The sequence below is a fragment of the Microtus ochrogaster genome, chromosome 8 (genome assembly GCF_000317375.1).
Source record: "Microtus ochrogaster isolate Prairie Vole_2 chromosome 8, MicOch1.0, whole genome shotgun sequence".
Classification (NCBI taxonomy): domain Eukaryota; kingdom Metazoa; phylum Chordata; class Mammalia; order Rodentia; family Cricetidae; genus Microtus; species Microtus ochrogaster.
In genome coordinates this window covers 82,627,620-82,651,214 of record NC_022015.1, presented here as the reverse complement: position 1 = coordinate 82,651,214, position 23,595 = coordinate 82,627,620, and the positions used below count along the sequence as shown (strand labels likewise).

The window sequence follows — 23,595 nt, the reverse complement described above, 5'->3', positions numbered from 1 at the left end:
TACAGGAAAATACAGACACTTACATTGCAATTCAGCAGCACAATTACAGTAATGAAGTAGTAGCGAAAATAATTGTATGGTTTGGGGTCAGCACAATATGAGAAGCTGTAGTAAAAGGTTGCAGCATTAAGATTGTTGAAAACCTTTGTTTTGTGACATTTGATGATTTAAATTGCAATCATAAGCTTTGGGTAGTATAAAATTAAAAATTTTCCAACCTGGCTGTATAAGGAACTTCCAGTTTCTTCCTAAACAAGAGGCAAGAAATCTTCTAGTAATTCTGCTACTAGGTTGCAAGCAACTTTCCCCAGACTAGTGCACGACTATCATCATTTGGACCAAGAAGTTTTCACTTTCTTTCTAATCCAAATTCATTTGGCTTTCTGCCAAAAGAAAACAAAGACACCAGGGAAGCAAAGAGCAGTTCTGTGAAGATCAATGAAGACATTGGCCATAACAGAATCCCATTTATCCATCACATCCCTACTTCCTTGTCTCTGATTAGAGGTTACTAGTAATTTCTTGACAATTCTTGTACAAAATTAAGTTACAATCTATCGTTCAAAACTTCACAGAGTAGAAATGTGTGTGAGTGTATGTTCTCAGAATGCACCTGTGTACAATACATGGTTTGTCCTACGAAATCTAGAAATAGCACATCATAAACACAGACTCTTGTATTTCACCTTAAGAAACTTTATGCCTGATTCGATGCTTTTGAATAGCAACTTTTACAATGAAAACACTCTCATGAGATACTCTACTGGCATTTGACTTAAGAGTCGAGGTCAATGCCACAATCAGTAGTAACTAAAGCTCACAGCTTGCTTTTGCTCAAGTGAGAATTTAAAATATTAGTTTTCCACCTACAGAAAAAAAAAGTATGTGTATCGCCTTTGTTTCCTCCAAGTAAAGATTATCATAAAACCTAAGTATACTGTGGAGGCCCAAAAATGTGAGCCTATTTCCACCTTGTCTGATAGTCAGAGTTTGGAGGTTGCTCAAAATTGTTGACAGCAACCAGGGCTACACATCCTGACTCAGAATGTGGTTACTGGTTCCTTTGACAGTAAGATGGTCCATACAGGTAGATCCACTCCATCCTGACAGATGGTTAAGATATACAAGCCTACTTCTGCTCCTTCCTTTGTAACATGAGGTTTGACCTAGGGAATGGCTGCCTTCAGGATATTTGGTCTAAAATGGCTTCACTGACTAAACAACAGAATGCTAATGACGTGATGTCTCAAAGTGCTGAAGCAATTACCTGTTCCAGCTGTCCTCTGTGTCATGTTGGAGAGTCTATTGTTGCCTTCTCCACCCTTTTGTATCAGGGTATAAAAGAGTATGTAAAATTAAATGCATTTCAGTATTCACTGGAACTCCTTCCTGATACTATCCTATGTTTCTGTTTTATTATTTTTACTCGCATCTTAATATTCTTTACTACCTTTTCTGACACCCATGCCCCTACCCTGATAAGTGGTACTTTTGTCAAGCCTGGCCCCTGACAGTATAGAAAAATGAAATTAATGTTTATGCAATTTGATAGACATGTTATTGTAAGATAACAAATTTTTCTGAATTAAGATTTTTCATTTAAAATCATTTTAGGGATTTGAAAGCAGAAAAATAAATAAAATTAACCAGAACTCCAACCCACAAGGAAGAAAGAACTGCACTGTGTTCGGTGCAGAGCTGCTGTGTCACCAGCACATGTATCACCAGCCATTAGCAGCTCCTAATCAAACTGGGGTCAGGGCTGGGCTCTTCCACTTACCCAGTGGGGGCTTTGCCCACCTGTCTGACTTAGTTTCCCATACCAGCTACTAATTTTCAAATTCAAATGTACACAGAGAGAATCACTTGAGGATGTGCACTAAAAACACCACTGTGATACCCAATAAAGTCCTAAGTGTATGAGAGCAAGTCCATCTGGCGTCAGGAATGTTTAAAGGTACTCAGATTCCAGCGTGCAACAAAGGTTGGAGACCAAAGTCTGGCTTCATATTTTGTGCCTGGAAAATTTTCAGCCTGCTCCAAACTCACGTCACCCTCACCGACCGCCCTGCGGCTTCCCACCTGCATCTCTGGTCATTCAATCTGCCTATGCGCTCCTCTGAAACCCCTCCTCATTTCAAGTCTGAATGTGCACATCAGCTTCTACAAGGCACGTCACTCAAAGCCCTTCCACTGCCATCTGCAGTATTTACACGGAAGCAGGATGGCTCTCCCCATTTTTACACACTACTTAATGACCCTCCATAATTCCACTTACCACAGTATTACAATTACTATGGTTATGATTAATATGAATATGCAGATTTGGGGTTGACGATATAGATCAGTGACTAAGTGCTTTTCCTAGTAAGGTCCTAGGTTCAATTCCCAGGATCATGCATCCAAACAACAGCAAACTATTAGGAATTACCAAATCTAAAACCAAGTTCCTCAAAACAACAGAAACATCACCACCTTGAAGTTTTCTTCATTGGCTTCCAGGCTTGTTCTTTCCTTAGAAATATGTGTTTTACTGGTAGGAACTGGATGACTTGTATCCAGTTCCTACCACGTTATTTATGTCTGTGTTCCAAACCAAATCCTAACAGAAGGGAAATTTTGGAGCTCTTAAACCACCAGGCTATTTGGTTGTTGGCATGCTACCATGAACTCTCCTCACAATAATGACAACATAAGGAGAAACTACATGCTTTCTCTGCCTCCAGTCACAATGGTGACTTCTAATGGTTTCAGGGCTAGAAACTGGAGAAAGTATATGAAAGAAAGACAAAGCCACTGCATGTGTATTTTGAACTCCGGATGAAAACTTAGAGTTGTACAAAGACAACTCTAAATAGTAATAAATGCATATGATAACATGATAGAATATATAATATCATAATCCCTCTACCTTTATTTCTGTCTCTACTCCCACAAGGTCAAGGGAAAGCTTGCTTTCTGTTACCATGGATTAATTTCTAAGACGTCTTTTACAAAACAAAATGGACTGGCACACAAAAGCAAAGCGAGAATGAAGGTCGCGTCTGAGAATGCAATGGAAGACTCCACGTTTCAGCCTGGGTGCACGCTCCTGCAGCTCGCCCGCTGTAGCCCTAAGGAAGATGCTTTACGAGTTTCAGGATTTTTAAGGATCTTTTGACCTTGAGATACTTTAACCTCTTAATTCTTTAATTAGGGGATTACTGTCTGTACATAGAAAAGTTGCCAACTAAAACTTAATGCAGCTCTCCAAGTGTTCTCATATTTATGATCCTATGGACCTTCCTCCTTCCTCCTTGTGTAGGCAGAATTCAAAGGTTCATACCAGAAAACTAAAGCACAGGACAGACCGACCACATGCAGGAGGAAATACTGGATTTTCTCAGTATTTCCCACTTCTGTCTTAGAAACGTGGTCCATGACCAAACTTAGCTCACACACAATTAAAAAAGGAGTACTAACTACTTCTAGCAAACCTGCAACAATATTTACTTGATATTTTCGAAGTGTAAATAAGTCTTCTAATAGAATCCCTGGATCAGACAGTATTTGCAGTGACGGACCCTGAGCCACAGTCCTTCAATAAGGAAAAGGAGGAAAGTTTAAACCTCACTAATAGCAACTATAAACCTGTAGGTATCTAACTGTGAAATGAAAATTTTCTTCTTCCTGTTTAGTTTCAATATCATGTGACCAAAAAGAAGTCAGCTGTCCCCTCTGTTTAGTTCAATGTACTTGTAAGTTTGGTAAGAGCACAGTGAGCAAAGTAGAGGAGTATGGGGCTGTGCTCCCCACAGTGGAGAGGCGTGTGGGGCTGTGCTCCCCACAGTGGAGAGGAGTGTGGGGCTGTGCTCCCCACAGTGGAGAGGCGTGTGGGGCTGTGCTCCCCACAGTGGAGAGGCGTGTGGGGCTGTGCTCCCCACAGTGGAGAGGAGTGTGGGGCTGTGCTCCCCACAATGGAGAGGAGTGTGGGGCTGTGCTCCTGGGCTAAAGTTCACAGTGAGCATATACAGTGTAAACATCAGGAGAGGAAGACAGTGAAACCGCAAGATGGAAGGCACGTAAAGAAGCAAGGGCCAGCCACAAAAGCCCAGCAAGTGACCGAAGAAAACTGCAAAGCAGACAAAAATCAAAAAAGGGTATCTTTATTTTGACTCACAGTAAATTAATTTAAGAAACTTGATTAGTTTTATAAATTAGATGCTTTTTTTTTTTTTTTTTTAGTAAGGCTAAGGTTGGGCAAAGTGATTTTTCAGAGGATAAAACTGGATCCCTGCTCCCCATCATAGGGATGAGTTACAGGTCAATTCTGTCATTGTCAATAGAAGAGAAGTCTGTTTTCAGTTGGGTTCCAGCTCTGAGTGAGAAGGTGCTTCCAGCGACGGTCAATGGAGTGAGTGGGGGTGAGGAGTGGGCTGTCCCCTTAGTCTTCAGGGTCAAGCATGCTCTGGTAGCTTTGGTGTCTGACAGGACTGGGGAATGAGTCCTGGTGTCCGTGGTGGCAACACTTGGGCACTTCAGAGACACTTGAGCACAGGTACTTACTCCGTTATCTAATTTCTTAAAAGCAAGGCAAAATGTTTTTTAAAGCAATTTGACTCCCTATTTTAAATTTTCTTATACCCTTAAATGGCTTTTTCAGCCTTGGAAGGGCACAAATTCAAGCAAAATAACAGACAAAAATGAAACTATTTGTACGCATGGCCTATGACCTGCCAGGTTTATACTAACTTGAGATCAATAGCAAATTCTGGCAAAGTCCATCCAAGCCCTACTTTAACTTCTGGTACAAGAAACCTTAAAATAGTTGACAGAGACATCTTCAACTACGATCACACAGCTTGAAACCCTCACCCTGGAGATCAGATCTGGCACAGATCCATCACCACCAGCCGAACGCCCTGAAAAGCTGTGTGCAAAGTCAAAAGTGCCTAGCCCACTTTAAGCTTTGCTCTGAACCTCACCAATGCAGAAGTGGATAAAAGACAGTAAGAATAGAACAAAACGCAGCTGAGGATTCGTGGAAAAGAAATTAGACGTCAGAACCATTATATATCATTTCAACTTACCAACTTATTTTAGTTTGGCAAAGCACAAAATTGACGTGTTTAATTCAAATATTGTTGTAGCCCTGAGGCCTACGTATGAACTATCTAGTTCAGTTGGGAGTGCTATGTTATACGGCCATGAATTCCCCTTGAGCTCAAGCTTTAAGAGGCCAAGGAACAGATGGGAACTGGTTTGTTAAGGAGTCATCACCTTGAGGTTTTTGGTTCCTTCAGTGAACGTCACTCCCTCGTTGTCATCTTCTCCCCTTTAATGTTTGATGTACACCAGGAAAGCACATTCATAAAACACGTTTCACTTAGAAATGAATTAGCTACAGTTATGAGCAAGCAATTGTGGGTCGTACCTGAGAATGAGCAGGACGCCATGGGGAAACCAGGTGAGAAGCACACAAGACTGATGCCGGGGAGACTGAGGATGCCATCAGCCGTCTCTGGCCATCCGCTTGCAAAATATCAGATGGCTTCTGACCAGGACACAGTACGTGAGCTACTGGTGAAAAGTTTACTATTCATGAGCAAAACAACTTAACATTAGAACAGAGATGGCTTTCTCACTACAGCAATTAACTTCCTCGTGTTCCAAACACCAAATAACATTTTCCCATTAATTTTTAAACCGATGTGACTTTAACTTAAAATAAACTGTACATCAAAAGAATGTAAAATAAACAGCCAGGAACACAATTTGACGAATTGGATTTATTTAGTTTATTTATCTAAACAGGGACCATTGGATCTCTTTAATAGGCTGACAGTTGCACTGGGCTGGTTAATAAAACATTCAACACAGTGTCTTCAGCCAATATAGAAATGCAAATCCCATCAGAAATATTTTATTCATGAGGCAGTAATTTCTGTTACTACCATAGTTGCTTCCCTTTTTTCTTCTTTTTTTAACGGCACTATGCAAACAGACAGTGCCATCTAGTGCCTAACGGGAAAGCCGAATCTGTCACAGGCGACAGCTAATCAGAACACAAACAAAAACAAACAAAAAATCTCCCTCCTACTGAGATCAGGAGTACAAGTAAACATCCGAGTAGTTAAAAGTAGCTTGCCATTAAGGAGTATAGCTGAGAAAACTCTAAAACCAATAGACCATACATACACACACCCACATGCACACACATATCAATTTAGCATTTTCTCTGGAAAATACTTACTTCAGCTACATAAAAAAGATCAAAACGATATAAAGCCTAAATAGAAACCCTGTCTCAAAAAAAAAAAAACCTGGTTTCTTTAATAATAAATGGCACCATAACTGTAACGTTTTAAAGAAAGTATTGTTACATAAGGAAAATTTTCAACTAAACAGCAAAACCCATCTGGGACTCCAGCAGCACAGAAAGATGAGTTTCCACAGCACACATGTGTGGATGGACAACTGACCTGTGCCTCGGCCACAGTAAATATGGGAGTCGTGTTCACAGGTCACACAAGTCTCAAGACCTAGAGTCAACAGTCTCGAGACTGAGCAGCCACATAAAGTCAGTCACTCTGGAAAATACTGAAGTTTCCTAGGCCAAGAAAATCTACTAAGGCCAGCCTCAAAGTCAGCAGCACAAAAACATGCTGAGAAGTCTCAGATCATAACACCACTTCACTCTGGTACACACAACGGGGCAGGGCGAGGGGCGTGAACCTCTCCTGCTCTTGGTGGGAGACTAGAGCCGCACAGCAAGGCCTGCCCGAATACAGGCTTTTGGTATCTTCCTACCAGCTTGGTCCACTTCCCGTGTCCGTCTTTGAAATCAACAAGGCCCAATAAGTAGAGTTAAAGAGTCTAAAACAAGACTCTTACAAGCAAAGAGCCAGCTGCATGGCGGCTTTCTTAACCACTCACCCTGGTAGAACTAACTAAATCTTCTTCCTAAGGAGAGGCATGTGTGCACACAGGCACGTAATACCTCAATAGACCACTGCCTTTCCCCTGAAAGGTCACAAGTGTATGCAAATGCCTAAAAGAAACAGTCTACACAGTCTCTGATTAAGAAATATTGAAAATGTAAAATGAGTTCAAAGTTCAACCAGCTATGGGGAACCACACACGCCTGCTGGCCTCGTCAACGCTGTGTGTCTCCCTAAAGGGAGTACCTTAGAAAAGAATCCAGCGATATTCCTCCTTGGAGTCTGAAAAACCCCAGTCACAGTATCTTTTTCTCCCGCCACTTTTGAGAGTTAAGTGAGCGATACACATTAGATGCTCAGCCCCAGTCTACCGACGGCTGGCTTTCCAGAGGATGTTTTAACATGGAGGAGAAACAGAGCAGAAATGATCTGATGATCCACAATTACAGCGTGAAAAGGGCCCAGAACACAAGCCTGCCGAGCAGTATGAGAACTGCGGAACTGGGTTCTCTTTACGAATTTGCCTTCTTAGAAACGATCCTGATTAAAAACCCATTTGAAGATATTCACTGCAGCACAGTAAGTGGTGAAGGAAATAAACTGAAGCATTCAGGTATTCAACAAAAGCTAACATAACTGAAAAAGTAACATGCTCCTGTTAAAAATACCTAAAATTTACATAAATCAAAAATGTAAATATTCACTGTATTGCATGCTTCTGCTACTGTTATGGAACTCAACTGTCAAAACAAAAAAAATGTAAATATTACAATATACATTTTTAAAATGTGAATGGTATGACATCATTGTTATAGAAAGTTATGCAAGGGAAAGGAGAGACTGAAAAACAATCATCCAAAATGAAAACCTGACTTCCCGGGGCATATGAATTTTGTCTATGGGTAGGCAGGGTTTTATTTTAACATATACCTTCCAATTGTCTTAGTCTTTTTTTTTTAAGCAGAGTGAGCAAGTTTGATTACAAAAGCAAAAATAGCAATCTTATGACCTGCTATCTTGTTAAAGCAGCAAAACTGAAAAAAAATCAGTCAATTTAAGAAGAGTCTTCAATATCTGGGAAAAAATGGGAAGTGGGCTATTGGGGTACAGCCTGTACACGTTATGGGCCTACATGTTACAGCAGGCATGTTTTGCTGTTTGGTCTCTCAACCTTAACTGTAATGTGAAGCTCCTGTACCTCTTGTTAGAATACAAGTATGTTCCTGAAAGAAGGTTCAAGTATATGATAATTGCTACATATTAAAGCTGGGACCAGCTGCATTTCTAAACATGCTTCAACTGTTCCGTACAGTCCCCACAAAGACAGAAATATCTCAGGCAGCCACAAGTACAAGGGAGATACAATGTAAACAGAGGCATCAAGTTCTTAACCTTTTGCCAAAAAAAAAAAAAATCAAAATTTAAATTTCTCTTTCCCATTCACACTTCATTTAGTCTCAGACTTAAAAAAAAAAAAATAGAAGATGCGCACAGGCTGTCCGCGGATACTCAGGTTGTCTGTCACCTGTGAAAAGAGACAGTGAGAGTAACTGCTGCAAAAGCTTCAAGCTGTTTCATACGGTCCTTTGAGCCCTGACCTAAGGGACTACTCCAGCAGTCTGCAGGCAGCTGGATTTCCGGAGCATTCAGCCTCACTGCCGAGACTGTCAATAGAAGCACCCTTCTCTGATGTAGGCAGCTCCGCTCTGGCCTAACAATCACATCACATGGCCTGCGAGACGGGAGAGGACAGCATTCGAGCACCCTGACCTGGGAAAGGAGTGGGGTTGGGCAGGGGACAGAGTGCTACTTCCAACCCCCACCACAGCCCAATTCTCCTTTCTATGGGAGTGAGCTGTCCTGAAGCTCAGCTCTGTAACAGGACAAAAATGCAACTACACAAATCCACCACAAGATGGTGCTAGCATCACAATGATGTATCAGCTGTCCCAGGCAGACAGACCTTTGGAGTCGCATCCTGATTCACCACACACTATTCCAGTTCCTTGCCATTTACTGAGACAAACATCTTACACGTGTTTGTAACAAAACCACAACTTCAGTGGGGTTTGTTTGCGTCTTGTTTAAGTTTGAAGGGGAAGAAACAACCATCAGCTCACTGTTTCCTCCTTTCACTGGTTCATTTTCTGAGACGGTTCTGACAACACGGCCTTTCTGTGCTAACCTCATGTGCTCTCATCTGAACTACTTCACACAGTTTGTTTTTCAAGGCCTAGTCACACTCACACCAATACTGAAAAAAAATAAAAGGCAACGTAATAACTTGTATTTTTATCTGCTCAGGAGCCCCCTCCAAGGTCCATATTAGAGATTCAATTCCACAACAACATTATGCTGATTCAGATTCAGGCTACATTTTGGGACTCAGGACAGGGCCTTGCACACAGCAGGACTAAAGAAGACTTGATCCATCTAAGCCTCCTTGGTTTCTACGGTGCTGCATGTTGAAGGCAGTGATGCACAACCATTCCGTCTACAGAGCACACCATGAGACTAAATAACGTACGCTAAAGAACTTCACCAAGGGCCAGTCACTATAAGCCACTGTGGCAGGGGGCAGAAAGACAAATGTCACACATTCTCACACTTATGGAAACAGAAAGTAGTCATCAGAGACAGGGAAGGGGAGAGGGAGGCAAACAGAAATTAAGAGGGGCTTTTTAGGTATAAGAAAAGCTCTGGGGGGGCTGGAGAGATGGCTCAGTGGTTAAGAGCATTGCCTGCTCTTCCAAAGGTCCTGAGTTCAATTCCCAGCAACCACATGGTGGCTCACAACCATCTGTAAAGAGGTCTGGCGCCCTCTTCTGGCCTTCAGGCATACAGACAGAATATTGTATACATAATAAATAAATAAATAAATTTAAAAAAAACAAGCTTTATTACATTGTATATTTAAAAAAAAAAAAAGAAAAAAGAAAAGCTCTGGGGGGTGGAGAATAGGAGCCACGGGCAGAGAGTGGACAGACTTGATCTATGCAGTGGGCATATGCATGCATGGGAATGCTCCAGTGTACCCTATTAATATGCAAAACTCATGTACATTAATTAGAACACATTTTAATTTTAAAAATAAAACGGACAGGTGAGGGAGGGGTTCAGCTCCATGGTTAAGAGCACCAGCTGCTCTTCCAGAGGACACAGGTTCTCAGCACCATGTGGTGGAGCACTACTGTCTAACTCCAGGTCTAGGGTAGTCAACGCCCTCTTCTTCCTCTGCTGACCCCAGACATGCACGTGGTATACAGACATACATGCAAGGAAAATACTAGTGCACATTTTTTTAAAAAAATGTTTTAAAGCTAAGCATGACAGAGCACACCTTTAATCCTAGCACTTGGGAGGCAGAGGCAGGGATATCTCTGTGAACTCAAGGCTAGCCTGGTCTATACAGTAAGTTCCAGGCCAGCCAGAGGTAAATAGTGAGACCAAGTTTTTCTCAGAAAAAGAAAAAAGCATAAGTAAATACAACATAAAAGCACTGGAGAAAAATGTCTGCAGACACAGCGGAAGAAAGCTGGAGCAGTGAGCACACACGTAAACGTGAATACTCAGCGACGTCACAGGACGAGAAGCTTAGGCTCACGGTCGCTGGTTCTGTTTATCTTCATAGAAGAAAATGTAACCGAGAAAGGAACACTCATCCAAAACTACAATTACTAAATACCTAAAGTAAGATTAAACATTGGGTCAGGTGATACAGAAGCTACGGAAGCAAAGTAATGTGACATCTAACATGAAAACATTAAAATGGAACTCAGCCTTCTGGGCTGAGCCGCATCTCCAGGTTCACATGCTGAAGCCCTAGCTCCCGTTACACAGCATGTAGATGGATTTAGGGAACAGGTCTTCTAAGAGGTGATTAAATTCCAAAGCGGCCACAGTGTGTGCAGGAGATCCTGTAAGGACAGAAAGAGGCCACCCACAAGTAAGAGAGAAGCCTTGCAATGGAGTGACCTTGCCACACCTTTTCGGGTCTCCAAGACTGTGGCCTTCTGTTAAGACAGCTCTCCTAAAGGGCACACTTGTTGCTGGGTCTGAGGGTGTTTGGGGGGGGGGGCACTCGAGAGAACAATATATCTGCAGAAGAAGTCTGTGAAAATGAGATGAGCAAATGGAGACAATCTGGACAGATGCTTTCCTGCTCGCATCACTCACCACTGGGCAGTAATCCGAGGATTTCCTACGTATAAACTTGAGTTGACAAATTCTGTTTTGTAATCCACCAGACAAATTATTAAATCAGTATAATTTTCTTCCTACCTCAAATTTCTTCTACAAGAGAAGTCAGGGTCTCATCGAGCAGCTGGAGAAGATCTGACCCAGGGGAGCACAGGAACTAAGCACTGACACTGAGACCCATCAGAGACACTCCGCCCACGCCACTGCCATAACCCCCTGTTTGTGCCTTTTTAAAAATAGGAACACAGTGGCATTTATATCAGAGGGACTTATGGCCCCTCCCAAAGCTCACATGCTAAGGCTTAGTGGCCTGTCCGCCAGTGGCCCTCTGAAAGGAAGTCAGTCAGCGTGGAATATCCTGCAAAGGGACAGGGACGGTGGCCACCACAAAGAGCACTGCTTTGCTTCAGCACGATGTTCTGACAGCCATGACGGAGTCTTCTGACACTCTGAGGCAGATCTGCCTTTCCTCCTTACCTGCCAGCTTCTTTAGCAGCTTCTCACCATCTCTCACCATAGCTGACTATCACAGTGACTAATGCAGCCATCTGACTTCTCAGAGTTTCCCACTAAGATGTAAGATCAGAATGCATCCGAGCCTCAGGAGCATTTCCCTTAATCCCACTGCCGCTGGTGGGGAGGAACAGTGCAGTCTGGAGTGTACTTTCCAAACAAGTAACTAGAGGACAGACAGACTCAGAACGATCCTTATAAACTCTAGACTCCCCTGTAAATGTGGACCCCCAGACTCACAAACACAGCAGATCTGTGTGACAAACAGTAACTGCGTCACTCACAGGTAAGGGACAATTCTTTCTTCACCTGCATGTTCTTTTACTTTAAATGTGAAGAGTATGAAATGTGATTTGTTTATGGAAATCCTAGTTCGCTGTGCCCATGTGCACAAGAACAACTTCGCATTCATTACTTTGTATCATTCATGGTAATCTTATCAATGTTTTTATCTGAATCCTAAAATTGTGGTAAAACCCAAATAACATAAAATTCACGACTTTAGGTCCTTTTAGATGCCTGGCCAACTGGTGCTAAACCAATTCACAGTTCTGAGCTGGAGAACTCTGCTTCTTGCAGAATGGAAAGTCTACATAGACAACAGTGCTAGGTTCTCCTTGTCCCATCCCCAGCAAGTGCCATTTTACTTTCTGTTCCTGGATCTGACCATTCTCGAAATCTCGTGCAAGGGAACATGCACCTTGTCTGTTTTCTGGGAGTGACTTGCTTGACTTTGTCTAATGTCTTCAAGGCCCCACTGTGTTGTAGCATATTCAGAAGGCTGATATATGCCACCCAACCCAGTTGCTTACATGACTGCTAGGTTTGCAGACTTGGGTCCTCATGCATTGAGCCATCTACTCAGCCCCAGGAACTGTAAAGGCCCGGGACACTGGAGCTTGAAATTCCAAACAAGGCTAAACACTATTAAGAACCCTGCAGACTCAAAGGCTGTGCCACTTGGATCTAGCTGCGAGCCATGTCCTCCATCTTCCATCATTTGCCACCTCTAATCCCTGTCATCTCCAGTCCTAAACAAACCCATCTTTTGCAGGAGCTCTGAGACTGTGCACTTAATGCTGACTAAGGCATGGGGAGGAATCACCAAAGAAATGAGGCGGAAGTGCAACCTAACTCTGAAGACAACAGAGGGCAGATTGAACTCACAAAGTCTGTCTCCAGCTTTCCCATTTCCTGCTTGTAGCTTCTCATTCTGTTGCTGTACATTCCCCGACTTTGCGGTGGAATTTCTCGGACTTCCAAATCCATCTGTTCAAGCTGCAGTGGGAGGAAAAAAAATGTGAACCACATGCATATTCTTCATTCGCCCAAATGGTTAGTGCTAAAAGGATCGGCTTCTAAGTCCTGGCTTTGCAGCTGAGGAAGCAGAGCTATGGCACTGGCGGCTCATGCAACACTGGAATGCTTTAGCGTTTACTTCCTGATTGGTTCAGGAAGCAGCTAGACACTGGGTGCTAAGCTGCTTACTTTGTTGAGAATTTGTGTTGAAAAATGTGCATTAATCAAAACATTCTCATTAATTTGTTATCAGTGTCCTTGGAGCAGCCCATTGTTCCCTGCAGCCTGATCTGGTCACCTGACTGAATCTCCAGGATGATAGGAGACTGTTTCCTGTGGCTCACCCGTGAAACAGCAGCCTGGCTCAGATATGTGAGGAAATTTCTTTGAGAAAGTTTTTCCTAGGTAAGAAAATCACATACAACCAACATGTGACCTCGGCTGCCAGCCTAACTCTTACACATTAAAACCACACTGATGAGCTAATGTATACTGCTATGTTAGTTATGCCTTGCTCACTGAAATCACAGCAGGGCATGCTTTAGCCATCTGCCATCCTGGAACACTCTGCACAAAGCACATGAGAGTTTAATGGGTGCCGAGAGAGAAATGCACTAACGGTTCAGAGCCCAGGCTTTGTGCGGAGACTCTGTGTCCTCATTGTAGGCATGGGGGATTGAACAGAGGTCTTAATGACCCTCAGGACAGCCATGAAGATGACCTGAGCAATGCCTATAATGTCTTTAAGGCACTGTATCACTAGATTGACAGTAACTATAGTAATAGTTACAAAGAAAAAGAGCAAGCACTCTATGAGGTTGCAAAGGGGGCTAATTTGTACAATCTCCTAAAAGAGGAAAAACCAGAAACAAGAGCAAATTGGCCCAGACTATGTCAATAACTTCCACAGAAAAAGACAGCAATGCATTTGCTTCTGAGAGCATTCTATTGCATTTGTGACCACTGCAAGTCTGTCACCGCTGTTTACTTGTGAAGACTGAATAGCTATAGTAGAATACAGAAAGACCAAACAAGCAACTCTAAATAAGATACATATATATATATATATATATATATATATATATATATATATATATATACATTGGATTTTCGAGACAGGGTTTCTCCATAGCTTTTGGTTCCTGTCCTGGAACTAGCTCTTGTAGACCAGGCTAGCCTCGAACTCACAGAGATCCGCTTGCCTCTGCCTCCCGAGTGCTGGGATTAAAGGCGTGCGCCACCACCGCCCAGCTAAGATATGTACTTTTATAAGAAAATCAGATACTTTTAATTAGCCTTTTGCGAACAGTGATCATGTAAGTGATTGATATAGCTCATCTAAGTGTGAAGGTTGGCCATCCCTTCCCAAGCAGACATTTAGTATATCTATTTGCCCAGCAGTGGCATATCAGCTGCTCATGAGAAGCATGACTGTGGCTGACACCCCTTCGAGACTCTGCTTTCCATTCTATTGACGTATAATCAGAAGCAGGATTTGTTTAACATTTTTTACCACGGTCATTATTAATCATTTTAACATTACGCTTTTATATTTGTTTTACTAAATTTCCTAAAAAGCAAATGGAGTATCTCACTGAACCCAGTGCTCACCAATGGGCTAGGATAGCTGGCTAGCTCAAGAATCTGCCTATTTCCCTCCCCCACCTCCCAGGGCCAGGTTTAGAGACATCACAACCTTGCCCGGTAGTTTACATGCAAACTTGGGTCCCCATGCTTGTGCGGCAATAAATGAAATCACCACATATCAAGGCATTAAGGTCTGACAGTGTCACTGTTCACTGGCTTTGTAAGTTAGCACACACACTGGTGGGTTTTCCCACAACATTTTCGTACACACTTTGTTCTTACTTGTCTCCGATCCCTTGTCTCCGATCCCTTGTCTCCCTCTTGCTTTGTCTCCCTCATTATTCTGTCTTCTCTTCTCACAAGCATTCAATTACCCTTTTTTTTTCTCTCTCCTTTCCTTAAGAATTTTCCACTATCATCTCTCTAGTTTACTGGGTCCCCTCCCCCACACCTTCTCGTTCAAATCTAGGATGTGTGTATTAAAAACAAATCTCATTTTTCCGAGTTTGGCTTATTCCACTTAACATAATGATTCCCAGCTCCATCCTTTTTCCTGCAAATGTCATGATTCCATTTTCTTTACAGCAGAATCTAATCCCATGATGTAAGCACCACATTTCTTTATCATTTGTCGGTTGGTGGACGTTCAGGACGCTCCCGTGTCTTGGCTCTTGGGGACACACAGATATGAAGTATCTCTGTGGCAGTGGGTGGACGTTCAGGATGCTCCCGTGTCTTCGCTCTTGGGGACACATGGATATGAAGTATCTCTGTGGTAGTACGTGGACATTCAGGACATTCCCGTGTCTTCACTCTTGGGAACACATGGATATGAAGTATCTCTGTGGCAGTGGGTGGACGTTCAGGATGCTCCCGTGTCTTCGCTCTTGGGGACACACAGATATGAAGTATCTCTGTGGCAGTAGGTGGACGGACATTCAGGACATTCTCGTGTCTTCGCTCTTGGGGACACATGGATATGAAGTATCTCTGTGGCAGGACGTAAAAGTCCCTTGGCTATACACAACAGCGGCATGTCTGTCTCATTCGGCATTTCCACCTTTAGTGGTTTAAGAACACTGACTTCCATACTGCCCTTATTTATTCATTCACATCAACAGTGGACATGGTTCCTTTCTCCAATATCCTTGCCAGTATTGGTTTCCTTTTTGGTTTTGTTTTATTTTTTTAATTTTTTGAAACAGTGTCTAATATAGCCCAGACTACCCCTGAAATCACTATGTACCACTAAACTTCTGCTCCTCCTGCCTCTTCGTGAGATTACAGATTTACCATCACCCTGGCCCTGCTGTCCTTTGATGCTAGCCACTCTGACCAAACAGAACCTCCAGGGGTTTTACCTTACATTTCCCTGATGGGTAAGGGCGTGAAACTTTTTTTTTTTACTAGCTTGTTTCTTTGACTGGAAGATTTGCTTTTCTTGCATCTAGTTTTGGCAGTTCTTTTTATTTCCTACAAATCAATCCCCCCCACCATGTGAAGTGTAATTGGCAGATTTTTCTCCCATCCCACAGGCTGTCTCTTCACTTTGGTAATTATTTCCTATGCAGTGTGAAGCTTTTCAATTTTATGTAATCTTATCTGTCAGTTTTTTAGAGTCCTTTTAGGAAAGGTCCTGCTTCTGCCTGTATCTTAAAGTGTTTTTCAGAGCTGGAGAGATAGTTTGGGTGGAGTAAACTTGCTGCCTTCCAAGGACCTGAGTTGGATGGTTAGACTCTCTGCAGGCGACTCGCAGCCTCTTGTAACTCTGGCTTCAGGGAATCTGACACCATCTTCTGGCCTCTGTGATCACCCACACATGTGTGTATGTATGCACACACATAAGGAAAGATAAATAGGCTTGCCATAGCACTTTCAAGCTTTACATAAAGGTCTTTGGTTCATTTTCAACTGAATTTTTTTTTTGCACAGGACAAGAGGTAAGGATCTAGTTTCACTCTTCTGCATGTCAAATGCAGTTTTCACAACGCCATTTGTTATAAAGGCTGCCTATTTTGCAGTGTATGTTTTTAATACCTATGGGGGAAAACAGGCGGCTGAAGCCGTGTGCGTTTGTTTCTGGGTTCTCTACTCCAGGAGTCTACAGGGCTGTTTCTGTGCCAGTGGCCATACTGCCTTAGTTACTATGGCTCTGAGTAGAATTTGAGACTGGGTATCTATCATGTGCTTCTGGCATTGTTGCTTCTGCTTAGGATTGCTTTGTGCTTCCATATGAATTTTAGGTTCCTTTCTCTGGTTTTGTGAAGAATGACACTGGGGTTTTGAAGGAAAGTGTATTAAACATAAAGATAATTTGCAATAATATAGCCATTTTTATAATATTGATTTGCCAACCCGTAAGCATGGAAGGGTCTGTCATCTTCACCAGCACCCACACAGAAGCTGGTTGTGGCACGAAGCACGTCTGCAATTTCAGTCCTTGGAAAGTGGGCACAGGATTCCCTAAAGCTTGATGGGCATTCTACCTGAGTCAGTGAGCCTGGGGTCCAGGAAGAGACCCGTTTTGTTTGTGCTTCAGAAAATAAAGCTGGCCTGAAGATCTGAGTACAGAGGTAGCCACACTAGTTAGCCTTAGAGGCCAGGCAGTGGTGGCACACACCTTTAATCCCAGAAATCAGGAGACAGAAGCAACAAATCTCTGAGTTCAAGGCCACCTTGGGCTACACAAGATTGATTCAGTCTAAAAGAGAAACAGAGCCAAGTGATTGATGATGGCTTACACGAGAGGGGACTGTAAGGCGGGAGGAGAAAGGAGCTGAAGGCATTCAGTCTGAGGACTCCTAGAGGCAGATTCGTGGCGGCAGGATCTTGCCTCCTGTTGGGTGTAAAGGTAAGAACGTTTGCAGTAGAGGTAAGAATCTCAGTGGCTGGATGCTCTTCAGCTTTTCAGCTTTCACCCCCTAATATCTGACTCCAGGTTTTTACTAAGACCAGTTAGAAATTGTGCTACACCTGCCAGGGAAAAAAAGGTGAAGAGGTGGAGAGAAACTGGAGAAACTGAAGACACCTGATGCCAACCTCTGGCCTCTACACCATATGTATTTATGTGTACACACACATGCAAATGAACATGTACATACACACAGATACAGAAGAAATCTCATATCTTCTGTGGGCATCCATAGAGACTGGCAAGCTTTTTCAGCTTCTAAGCTGGTGGAAATCTCAGACCTCTGTCAGTTTTGAAAGACAAGTTATCCCACAAGGAATTTGTGAGAGTTAATGCTTATCACACAAGCAATGCACTTACCCTAGTGTGTGGTGTGCCTTTGTCAAACATCAGCTACTAAGATCACGTACTAAGAGACTGGTTCTTAGGAGGTAATTCTGAAGGACTATAAATTAGAGGCTGGCATTTAGCAAGCCATCTTTACTAGAAAGAATAAAATCTCTGGAAGTGATTAAATCCCCTTTAATCTGAAAAGCAATGAACTGTGAAGGGGAGCCTGAGTGCATACTGTTCCATGCATGCCCTAGCACACACAGCGGACTCCGGGGTTCAGTTCAAGGGGCTACGTTCAACACACCCCTGAGGCTACGCACCAATTCTCTGGCCTCTTCAAGCTCTTTCTCCACGTTGGCAACCATTTGCTTCTTCTCATCTAAAACAAGCAATAATATCAAAGAAATAATAATTATACAAGATAAACTGAATATGCAGTGGTTTTTAACTTTCTTAATGCTGCGACCCTTTAATATAGTTCCTCATGTTGAGGTGACGCCCAAGCATAAAATTAATTTCATTGCTACATCATAACTGCTACTATTATGAATCACAATGTAAACAACTATATTTTCCTATTGTCTTAGGTGACCCTTCTAAAAGGGTCACTTGACCCCTTTTTACAACCCACAGGTTTAGACCCAATGCTCTGAAGTCTCTTATTTTTATACAGCCATCTCCTTTCTGATCAACCAGATCAGAAAATATAAAGCAAGCAGATCATTCTTAGGGGGCTGAAGGCTCAGCATTTAAGAGCACTGGCTGCTCTCCCAGAGGTCCTGAGTTCAATTCCCAACACCCATAAGGTGGCTCACTGTCAGGGGCCGTAGGTCCCAACATAGAAACTATTTTTTCCTAACTCAACTGGTATGGAGGCGCAAGAAATAACGAGACACAGTTCACACAGCCATCTCGGAAGGGCATCCCAGGCTTCCTTCATTCCTGAAGATCTACCCGCGTTTATTACACAAAACACCTTTTATCCCCCAGGTAAACCAAGGTGGATACTCATTAATATTCTCTTTCCAGGGGACACGGGGCTAGCACAACACCTACAACTTAAGTCACCAGCTTTGGAAAATGCCTCTCCCCAAACTATCTACATTTTTAACAAAAGAAAAGGACCTATACATCCTGGCCTTTGTTAGATGGCTATCTTGCTTGTTTGGCAGGATTACAGCTGCCTAATGGCCAATGAGCCTGTCTGTAAATATTTTGTATGAAATATGGGCCCACAGCTCACAACCATCTATATGGAATATGATGCCTTCTTCTGGTATGGAATATACATACAGACAAAACACCCATATTCATAAAGTACATAAATAAATAACTCTTTAAAAAATACTCTTTAGTGGGTCACAAACTACATTGAACATTGACTCTGCAATATGTAGAAATACATAATCCAAGGAAGGGCCTAACTTTTAAGTGGTCATATATTTATAAAAGAGACTAAAAAAGAACCTTGCTTCCTGTTAGAGATTATGCCAATAGCAGATACAGTGGTGACCTGAGAAATCTGCTAAGTCATCATTGCAATAAATTGAAATCACTGATTTGTGACTATAATTTAATACTTGTATATAAAAACACTTCCACAAGCTGGGACAAGGCTTGTAACTCCTTACTATTATGATTTCAATAGTGCTAAGAAGAAGGTATGAGGCTGAAGAGAAAGGGCTCAGCCGTGCAGAACACTGGTGCTCCTGCACGGACTCAAAGACAGTTCTTAGAACTTACATGGTGACTCACAACTGTCTGCACCTCCAGATCCAATGGGAGCTGGAAGGAGACCTTTTCCAGCATTGCATGCATGTGGTGCACACACATGCAAGCAAACATTTATGTGCAGAAAATAAATTTTAGAAAACTTTGTTTAAAAGGGGTAACATTAAGATAGAAGAAACAGATACTTAAAATCTTGACTTCTGATTCCAAACCCAAACCCACTGACTTACTCATTGGTTTGGGATCCTGGACAATAAGTGATTTATTCCTGAAACTTGGCCTGTGTTTTCTAAATGGAGTTTTAAAATATACATGTACGTGTGTGTGTCCCAATGAATGCCTTTTATACTGAGGTGTTGAGTCTCAATGGTTTATTTAGACACTGTAACAACAAGCCATTATGGAACCATGGCTACCTTCTCTAGGAAGTCATCAAATTCATTCACAGACACCACCTACATTTCGTGTTGACCACTTTTAGTTTTCTGCTCAGCACCCTCTTCTTCAAGCAAGACAAAGAAATGCTGCTTTCTTATGCAATTCTGCCTTCCAGTCAACAGCTGGACTCAATCCCTTGCTCACACAGGTAGTGTCAAACACTACCTCAGCAGGTGATCAAGATTAACATCAGCAATGAAAAAGGCATATTGAGCATGTCCTTTTGACATTGTGGGAAGAAAATAACCAATCTGGGTTGGTCTTCGCTAAAACCCATTATCCCAGGCTAATGATAAGAGGTAAAACAAAGAAGTGGGAAAACCCCAATCAAGGAGTGTTCTGCCAGTGTCTGTTACTCCAGTAAAACCATCTGCTCATTCAAAGCAGGGCATTCTGAACTTACAGCCCATAGGAGTCTAAGGAGCCATGACTGCTTCATCTTTTGTAGGATCCATGCAAAAGGGCATGTTGTTTAAAAAGGAAAAGAATTCTTTCTAGTTTTAACCAAGACAATGTGAATAAAGTATGAACTTCAGTCTGATGTAGGAGGGTCTTCTATCTATCTATCTGTTGCTTTCACTGGTTAATTAATAAAGAAAACTGCTTGGCCTGATAGGTCAGAACATAGATAAGCGGGGAATACAGAACAGAATTGTGGGAGGAAGAAAACAGAGACAGGCAGACACCGTGAATCTCTGGCCCGAGATGGACGTAGGTTAGGATCTTTCCTGGTAAGCCACAGCCTCGTGGTGCTACACAGATTTAATGGAAATGGGTTAGATCAATATGTGAGAGATAGCCATTAAGGGGCTGGAGATAATGGGCCAGGCAGTATTTAAATGAATACAGTTTCTGTGTTATTATTTCCGGGGCTAAGCTAGCAGGGCAGGATAAAAAGCAGGCCTGCTCGCCTCATCACTACAACACAGTGGCACCCAACGTGGGGCTAAATCCACTTAAAAACCTGAGAGGGATTAAAAATAAGGGAAAGAGAATTAAACACAGCTTTTTGCTGTTTTCTAGGTTGTGCCATGGAGAGATTTCCTGTTTCAGCAATAGCAGCAGAAAAAAAAGCCGCCCCATTTTAAAACGCAGCTTCCTGGGCTGTGACACCAGTACAAACTCCGGCTATAAAGCATTTCAATGGCTTTTATGAGACTGGATGTTTGTGTGCCCACTCGGGATTGGGAAGAAAGTACTCTGAGACTATGCCAATGGCTCAGTGCTCCCTGCCTGGGCAGACTGTGGGATCAGGCTTAGGTAGACGGGAGAGCACTATTTCTGCCGCCATACAGAGAGATGTTTTCAGGCTATGCAGTGCTCTATGTGGCAGATTTGGCTGTACTTGAATGAAAAGAGTTTCTGTGCTGCACGCTCAGTCTCAGAGTTAAACTGCTGAGTGTGGCTGCTACCTGGCAGCCCCAGAGCTAGCAGAAATCATACATTCACCATTTTGAAATTGGAGAGAGGTGGAGCCAACATCCAGAGCAGCCTGCCGCTCTGCAGCTCAGAGGCACAACTGATTCAGAGTCACAAGCGGCTCTGCCATGTTGGACTAGGCATGGCAAGCCCACAGTACCTGTTTTTGATCTAGGAATGTCACAGCTTAGATTCTTAAGCACTTAGTGATTTAAAAGCGCAAAACAAAAATGTTCTTGGACAGTAGAAAATTAAAGACAATGCAATAGGACAGATTCAGACATAAAATACCTCTAAATGGGTCATAGTGTTAGACCTACGTAGGCTTGAGAGAGAGAAGAAAAATAATATAGAGAATAAAGTTAATGCCTTTAAAAAATAGGTAAAGTCTTTAAAGAGACAGAGTAAAGATAGTTATAGACTAGAAAAATAGAAAAATAAGCCACGTAAAAATGGAAAATTCATAGAGAGCCTGGATTCTGTATATTATTGTATTTTCTTTCAATTTTTTGACTGTAACAGAGCTAAGTAAAGAAAGATGGTTCATTGTATGGGCTGAGAAACTAAAGGATGTATATTATAAAGCTATCTTGACTTCAGAATTTGGGTCTAAGGATATGATGCTTTAGAAAGGAGGTTCTTCCTTTTGTTTTCACAGAGGATGAGACCTTATGGATTGCTTCTGTCCCAATATGGTATGATAGACCACGTCCTCCTGAAAGGTTGTTGTGAATACCCTCAAAAAATTACTTCACTCAATTGGTGACTGAGATGTACCTAACACACAAGTTATACCATGAAAGACCTAAATAACAGCCCCCCATTCAGCATAAAGCAGTTTGGAGAGAAATAACTACATCAATATTCCTAGATATTGTTTATAAATGTTCTTTTACATTTAAAGAGGAATATGATATAGATATGAATAATTTACATTGGTATAAATTTTATTATATGTATATGTATTTCTGATCTTGATTAAGGTATTGTGATTATGTAGTTCACTTAAAAATGTAATGTATAATTAGGAAATATAGGTTGTTAATGGATAATCATCAATAATAATCAAGCTTGTAGTCATGTTAGTTAGATTTTCTAGATATTTAGAGATATATTTCAGTTAGATAGGCATTCTTTTTTTTATTTTTTTTAAAGATTTATTTATTATGTATACAACTTTCTGCCTCCACACGCCAGAGTAGGGCGCCAGATCTCTTTACAGATGGTTTGGAGCCACCATGTGGTTGCTGGGAATTGAACTCAGGACCTCTGGAAGAGCAGACAGTGCTCTTAACCACTGAGCCATCTCTCCAGCCCCGATAGGCATTCTTTATATCTTTCAAAGACTACAGAACATGGCATTTAAATGTTTTAATAACTTAGGGCTTTTCATGCCAATGAGACACTTCTGCTCCTGGCAGTTGGTTAGTCATTTGGGCAAGAAACTGCTCTTGCCTGGACTGTTGCATATACTGGACACAAAGAACCTGAAGAGAGAGGACTACTGAACTTGCCTAAAGGTGAGATGATCCTTTGGGATTCCTGATTCATGAAAGAGTTTGTGAGACATTCTGCAGGACACAGCAGAAAGTGACTGAACTGCCTTTGATATTTCCTGCTTCATGGAAATGTCTGCTGGAGACTATGGGCCTGTAGGCTGAAGATGGATGCTCCAACGGTACAGAAAAACTTTGAGTGACTGTCTAGGCAGCGAGATGTCTGTCATTTCTGGAGTTTTGGAAGTTGCTTACTTCTCATTTACTTAGGTAATATTATATCCTTCTGGAGTCTTTGATGGAGTTGAAGAATAGTTATAGTTTTCCTTTGGTATAAAATAGATATAAATATTGTAACTGTAATTCTTGCTTGATAACTGTTTTGCTATATGTAATTTTACTATGTTAAAGTTAAAGCCTTTCTTTTTTGTTTAAACAGAAAGAGGGGAAATGATGTAGGAGGGACTTCTATCTATCTATCTGTTGCTTTCACTGGTTAATTAATAAAGAAAACTGCTTGGTCTGATAGGTCAGAACATAGATAAGCGGGGAATACAGAACAGAATTGTGGGAGGAAGAAAGCAGAAACAGGCAGACACCATGAATCTCTGGCCCGAGATGGACGTAGGTTAGGATCATTCCTGGTAAGCCACAGCCTCGTGGTGCTACACAGATTTAATGGAAATGGGTTAGATCAATATGTGAGAGATAGCATAAGGGGCTGGAGATAATGGGCCAGGCAGTATTT

At 42.0% G+C, this 23,595-nt stretch overlaps 1 protein-coding gene across 4 annotated transcripts in view; it reads right to left on the bottom strand.

The window, feature by feature from the left end:
* Vti1a (vesicle transport through interaction with t-SNAREs 1A) overlaps positions 1-23,595 on the bottom strand; it is a 334,479-nt gene that overhangs the window by 306,770 nt on the left and 4,114 nt on the right. For all 4 annotated transcript variants that reach the window (XM_005352486.3, XM_005352487.2, XM_013348180.2 and 1 more), the window contains exons 2-3: positions 18,084-18,142; positions 12,801-12,911 (exon numbers count right to left, since the gene is read on the bottom strand). In XM_005352486.3, the coding sequence (XP_005352543.1) occupies positions 12,801-12,911; positions 18,084-18,142 (170 nt within the window). The remainder of the gene's footprint in view (positions 1-12,800; positions 12,912-18,083; positions 18,143-23,595) is intronic.